Genomic DNA, 6246 nt, shown 5'->3' on the forward strand with positions numbered 1-6246 from the left:
GCTACTCCAGAAGAAAAAGCTCATGCAATCAGTGTTTTAAAAGGCGTTTTCGGGGTGAGCCCTGGGGCGAGGCGCACCAAAAATGCCTCGAGGCGATAGTGTGGGGCAAAAGTCTCAAGAGGCGTACGCCCAACAATTTGGGGTGTACGTCCGGGCGTTCGGGGCGTATGCCCGGGCGGTTGAGGCGCGTTTTTTTATTGAGGCGCAAGCCCCAGAGACTTTTTCAAATTAAAACAAAATTTATTGAATAAGTCCTTCATATAATACCCAAATTCTCAAAAGTCAGCTTGGTAATTACTCAAAATTTTTAAAAAGGAACTGAAATGTATTAAATTTAAAAGTCAAGACCTTTTTTTATTGATTGAATCCCTAATTTATGGTATTTTTCAATTCTTTATCTTGTCCCCTAGTCTGCTACTATCTCCCAAAAGCAACGAATATTCAATTTCTTTTTTACAACTACAAAGAGAACTTCATTCTCCTTCACAATAGCAAGTTCAAAGTTCAAATTGCAGGTTAGTCGTCCTTTTTGTTCCTCCATGTACTTTAATATTTTCAACTCAAGTGACTTGTGCTTCTAAGCAGCGTATAATAGATTGTTTTGATATATATTTTTCACATATTTATAGTTTTCTCAATTTTTATGCAATTTTACCTGTTTATAAATATTTATTATAATTATATTATTTTATAAAATATTAAAAATTAAATATCTATTGGCTTACGCCTCGCTGAGGCATAGCCTTACGCCACACCTTTTAAAACACAGCAACTAACAGCAATTTGGGGGCTCCTTTTAACGACTATCAAGCCCTAAAACTCTACGAAACAAACATGGCAGTTTCTTTCATAGTTAAAGCTTCCATCCAGCTTCATTGTCGAGCCATTTTCATTCCCTGGTCAGTAGTTTCCCACACTTGGGTTTTATCTTGAAGAAATTTTATCATTCTTTACCCTATTTAAGTTCTTTACTAGCAGCTGCAACCATGTTTGCTAGAGTTCTGGCTATTGAATGTTCATACATATTACTGCATTTGTTGATTTATAGTAAGTATCTTGGTAAGCTGACAACTTTTTTTGAAGTGCTTCTGTGAATCTGCAACGTGGGTTGTTTAAGCAAAGGTTTGATTTTTTAAGCAAAACATGACCATAGAAAAGATTACCCAGTTCATTTTCCAAATTACGGAGATGGGTTTGATTTTTAGGAAAATATGACCAAAGAAAAGATAACAGCAGTTCATTGTCCCAAATTATTGAAATGGGTATTTGTGTTAAGTGGGGTTTTTAAGCAAAGGTTTGATCTTTAGTATATATACGACCACAGAAAGAGATTACAGCAGTTCATTATTCAAATTCTTGAAATCGGTACTTGTGTAAGTGGATTTGTGAAGAAAAGGTTTGAGTTTTAGGCCAAAGGTGACCATCAAAAGATTATGATAGTTCACTCTCCAAATTTTTTGAAATAGGCCCTTTGTGTTAGGTGGGTTGGTTAACCAAAGGTTTGATTTTTAGACCAAATATGACCATATGAAAGGATAGAGCAGTTTGTTGTCCAAATTCATTAAATGGGTACTCTATGACATGAGTTTCTTAAGCAAACGTTTGATATGGATGGACATGACCGTAGAAAAGATTAGCGTTGTTCATTCTTCAAATCTCCAAATCGGTACTTGTCTTACATGGCTCTGTTAAGCAAAGGTCAATTTTTAGGCAAACATGGCCATGGAAAAGATTAAAGCAGTTTATACTCAAAATTCTCGAATATGGTAGTTGTGTCACATGGTTTAGTTAAGCACACTTTTGATTTTTAGGGCAAATATGGGCATAGAAAATATTACAGCAGTTCATTCTCTAATTTATCAAAATGGGCATATAACTATGGTATGTAATATATGTATGTTTCCGTGTATGTTACTGTCGAGAAACAGTTTGATTTAATATGATATGATTTTTAGGGTGCAGAAGTTCAGTGCCATAAGCTGCTCCAGAGGCAGAGATTATAGCGTATTTCCAGTCCGGCACATTCCCAAGAAATCTAAAGAATGCCAAGAGTTGGAAGCTGCTTCACCAAGGAAGCACTTTTTGGACATAGAAAAGCAGAGTTACGTGGACAGGAATGTTCAGGAAACTGAATTTTCTGTTGGTGGAAGGTTGAAGAATGGAGGCATATCTTTTAATTCCAAGTCTCAAAATCATAAACAAAGGCTTCTGACCAGCGTAGACAATGAGGTTGAATGGGGTATGGTTGGATTTATCCATGCCTCTGTTGTTCTTACCTGTAGTGAAACTCATATTATAATGCAGCATTCAAACTGTGGAAAATGAGAAATTAAGAGGTTATTATGGAATTTCAGGGAAGGAAGATGAAGTTAATGCAGATTTTAGGCTTGGGCGCGGTATAGCCGAAACTGATAAAGCTAGAGTAGATGCAGAAAGGATAGCAGTTCAATTACTTGCTTCAAGGTTAGAATATTAAATGTCTTATATCTCTTTATCTGGTCGTTATTTATTTGCTTTGACTATTATTTGCTACTGCGCTGATCTGACTTCCGACCTGATCTTTTCAAGTGGTGTTGAAGACTCTAAGCGCATATTAGATGGATAAACATTCATTTCCTTCATTATATGTGTGCATAGAGCTGTATGAGTGTGGCTTTCAGTGAGAGAATGATGTGCCAATGATGAAACTGTTAAACCTTTGTTGATGCACATGAATTCTCTTTCCAGTCAGTGAAGCTGAGAAAAGAAGCCCTTAGACTGATGCAAATGGAGTTTCTTCTGATGCATGTATTTTTTTAACTGTGCAGAGCACTTACGGCTGCAGAAGTGAAGAAGAAACTCCTGGGAAGAAAGTTTACAATCAGTGTTGTTAATGCTGTAATTACAGATTTCCATACCAGGTAAATCGAACTGCCATCAAGATATTCTCCATCATTCGGTCTTTGGTAACACATAGATGTTATTTCAAATCACAGTCATATTTTGGCTATTGATGCACATTTGTCACTTGTTCACTTACATTGTTCTACTGTTATCTAGACGTTAAGTGGTACACTTAGACTTGCTAAAAGGAAAATTAGTAGAAGAAGAAGATAGTGCCATAGGTTTTGTGTCATTTCCGAGTTGGTAATTCCTGGCTCAATCTTAATTTCACCATAATGACCTCATTTTTATTTGTTCCGTGTGTTGCCCTAGGGGTTTAATCAATGACAGTCTGTATGCTGAAATGTTTTCTCGGTCCAGATGGTCTTCCTCAAGTTGGGGTCCAAGACGAATCAAGCAAGTAAATTTTCCTCTTTGTCAACTACTTCTCTGAAGGAGATTTTGAACTTACTTTTTTATGCTTCTGTATAGAGTGAATTGGTTGTACGGTTCCAAACTAATGGGTTTCTCACCTACCTTTTTTTTTTCATTTTGACTTGGTCTTGTTTGGGCTAGTGTTGGAGAGCAGTTAGTAAATCACTTGCTGAATTTCCCTTGGGTAATCTGGAATTTTTCTTTTTCGATCCACTTAGGAGGACACAGGAGCATATATGTTTCTTATTACATCCAAACTTGAGTACTTAACAAAAAGAACTAAATAATTTTAACATTGTTAGTATAGTGCAATTATGGAGGCACAGTGTGTTATTTAGTTATGATGTTCCAACCATGTGGTCCTTTATTAGTTCTTTGAGCAGTTACACTCTTTTCTTCTCACCTCCATTTTATTATACAGAGGGGTAGCTTTGGTTTTGTTCTGCTTTTGTCATAACCCTATTGAACGTCCTTGTCATTTTACGGATTAGGCCTTGATCAAGAAGGGTGTAAGCGAAGCGGATGCAGAGAAGGCCGTAAAATTGGTCTTCAAGAATGACGAAGCTGTTGAAGAGGAAGACTCAGGACAATCAGTAGTTACTATGTCGAGACCTTCTCTGGATCAATTGTTTGTCCAGGCATCTAAGCAGTGGCTTAAAGGGCAGGGTGTGCCTAGAGAAAAACGTAAAGCAAGGATTGTTCGTTGGCTTCAGTACCGTGGCTTTGATTGGAGTGTGGTTAGTTTCATACTTAAGAAGTTAGAATCCAGCTATCCTGAGTAGAGCCCCATTACACAGCGAAAGGGATTATGATGATTTTGTTTGCTGTTGCCATTGGAGTGTGGTTAGTTTCATACTTAAGAAGTTAGAATCCAGCTATCCTGAGTAGAGCCCCATTACACAGCGAAAGGGATTATGATGATTTTGTTTGCTGTTGCCATTGCTGGATGAAGTAGGCAAGAGCACTGCTTCCAACTGTAAAATGGCTCTTAGTGGAAGTACAAGAAAATGGATCAGTTATTCAGTCTAGGGCTGTTCAAAACCGAACCATAACCGTTAACCAAACCGATTGGCTTATTGGTATCAGGTTATCGGGGTAATGGTTGGTGAACGGATTGAAATTTTATAATTAACGGTTTAACGGTTTGGGGGCGAATTACTCAATTTCCTTATCGGATAAACGTTAACCCGTTAAGAATTTTTATATTTATACTTTTACCCCTATGTATATAAAGTAATATTTGATGTATGATTGGATTTGATGGTAAGTAACAGATGTAGACGTTGATGTATGATTAGATGTTTGATTTTTCTATGGAAATGGTATTTAAAATCATGCTGGAGAATAAACCTTGGATATTTAAATTTTGCTTATTCATATTAATAGATAATGATAAATTTTCGAATATGTGGAACTGTAGACCACCTTGGACCCAGGGACTGATGATTCACTAGTAGTTTCTTCTTGTTGCCATCCCTTGATTTGAGTTATTTTGTCCCTTCTCATGTGTTTGGTTGTTGTAGGTCTTTGTCACGGGTAAAAAATCGTGGCGCTTCTCTCTTTAATGGGGCAGGAATTGGATTAATTGGGCCAGTGAGTTCCAGATAGGGACCTTTTATTCAAATAACTGGTTCTATTTAATGTTTACTTTTTCTAATCGTTTTTTATATATATATATATATATATATATATATATATATATATATATTATATATGTATTATACATCTACAAGCTAATTTTGGTTTAAGTGGTTGGGTGGGTGGCTATTTAAGTTAATTCTTCTCCCGAGCGGATTATCGAATGTTTATACCAAAAAAGAAAACATATTTATCTCCTGGATGAATATGTAATACTCGCCCACCTTGCTAGGGATAAATTTTACTTATTAAACTGTCTTCAAACAAATGGTATCATGGTACTACATAAACCCACATTATGGGGGTAAATTCCAACTTGAACTCGAAGTTGAGTGACATTCATCCCCTACGAGCAAGCATACTAATTGCTTAAAAGCTTCTCTCAGAAATCACATGAGCATGTGATGGGGCCAACTCATTGTTGGCAGCTGGACTATTTCTTGCAATACACTTGGGAATCTTATTTCTATTCAATAAATTCAAGGTACATAAGTCCAAGAACCTCCCTCCAATGATTGCCTCACTTTCCACATGTCTATACTGTTTCTTAACCCTCATACAAGTTGATAGTTGAAGTATTTATGGTAATCGTGGACACGAGTTCAAATTCCGACAGAGAATTAAGTAATTTTCTTTCCATTTGCATAAGCTTTATTAAACAGAGTTATCTGATATTTGTGTTGGGGTAAAGTAACAAGTCTCGGTGAAAGTGGAATATGATGGGTCCATCTCATTCAATAGCCAAAGTAATAGGCATGTGCCTAAGGAAAGTTTTTTTGGTTTGGTTGCCAACTTTGTTGAATTTCTTTGGTTTGGTTTTGGTTGCCAACTTTGTTGAATTTCTTTGGTTTGGTAGCTAACTTTGTTGAATTTCTTTGGGTTGGTAGCCAACTTTGTTGAATTATCAACATTGAAGAAAAAGAAGAAAAAGTGTGTGCAAATTATCAAATATAGAGGGTGAGGCTTCGGCTATAAAAGGAGAGCTTCAACTCTCATTTCTACACACCAACAAAGAGAGAAAGAAAGAGTGAGGTTTCACAGACAAGGTATAAGAAAATAGTCTGTGAGAAAAATAGAGAGTGAGCGATATTGTAGTGAGGTGAGAATATCAAAAGAGGGTTATTTCTTTTGAGTGTTGTAGTGGTCTTTGGAGTATTTTACTCGGACCTACAAAGTGTAAAATTCCTTACTATAGTGATATCAGTTGCTCGTCTCGGGGCCGTGGTTTTTTCCCTTATTCAAAGGGTTTTTCACCTAAAAATCTTGGTGTCGTTGTCACTCTTTTATTCGTGTTAATTACCGTATCTCGGT

The 6246-nt window shown here is 36.5% G+C and overlaps 1 protein-coding gene across 1 annotated transcript; it reads left to right on the forward strand.

The window, feature by feature from the left end:
* Positions 1-743: 743 nt before the first annotated feature.
* LOC107766517 (uncharacterized) lies at positions 744-4635 on the forward strand. Its single transcript, XM_075234551.1, has 6 exons — positions 744-899; positions 1956-2239; positions 2355-2463; positions 2808-2900; positions 3196-3283; positions 3789-4635. The coding sequence occupies exons 1-6, from the start codon at positions 835-837 to the stop codon at positions 4077-4079; spliced, it is 930 nt and encodes a 309-aa protein (XP_075090652.1). The 5' UTR covers positions 744-834; the 3' UTR covers positions 4080-4635.
* Positions 4636-6246: the final 1611 nt, after the last annotated feature.

This window comes from Nicotiana tabacum, chromosome 2 (genome assembly GCF_000715075.1).
Source record: "Nicotiana tabacum cultivar K326 chromosome 2, ASM71507v2, whole genome shotgun sequence".
Lineage (NCBI taxonomy): Eukaryota > Viridiplantae > Streptophyta > Magnoliopsida > Solanales > Solanaceae > Nicotiana > Nicotiana tabacum.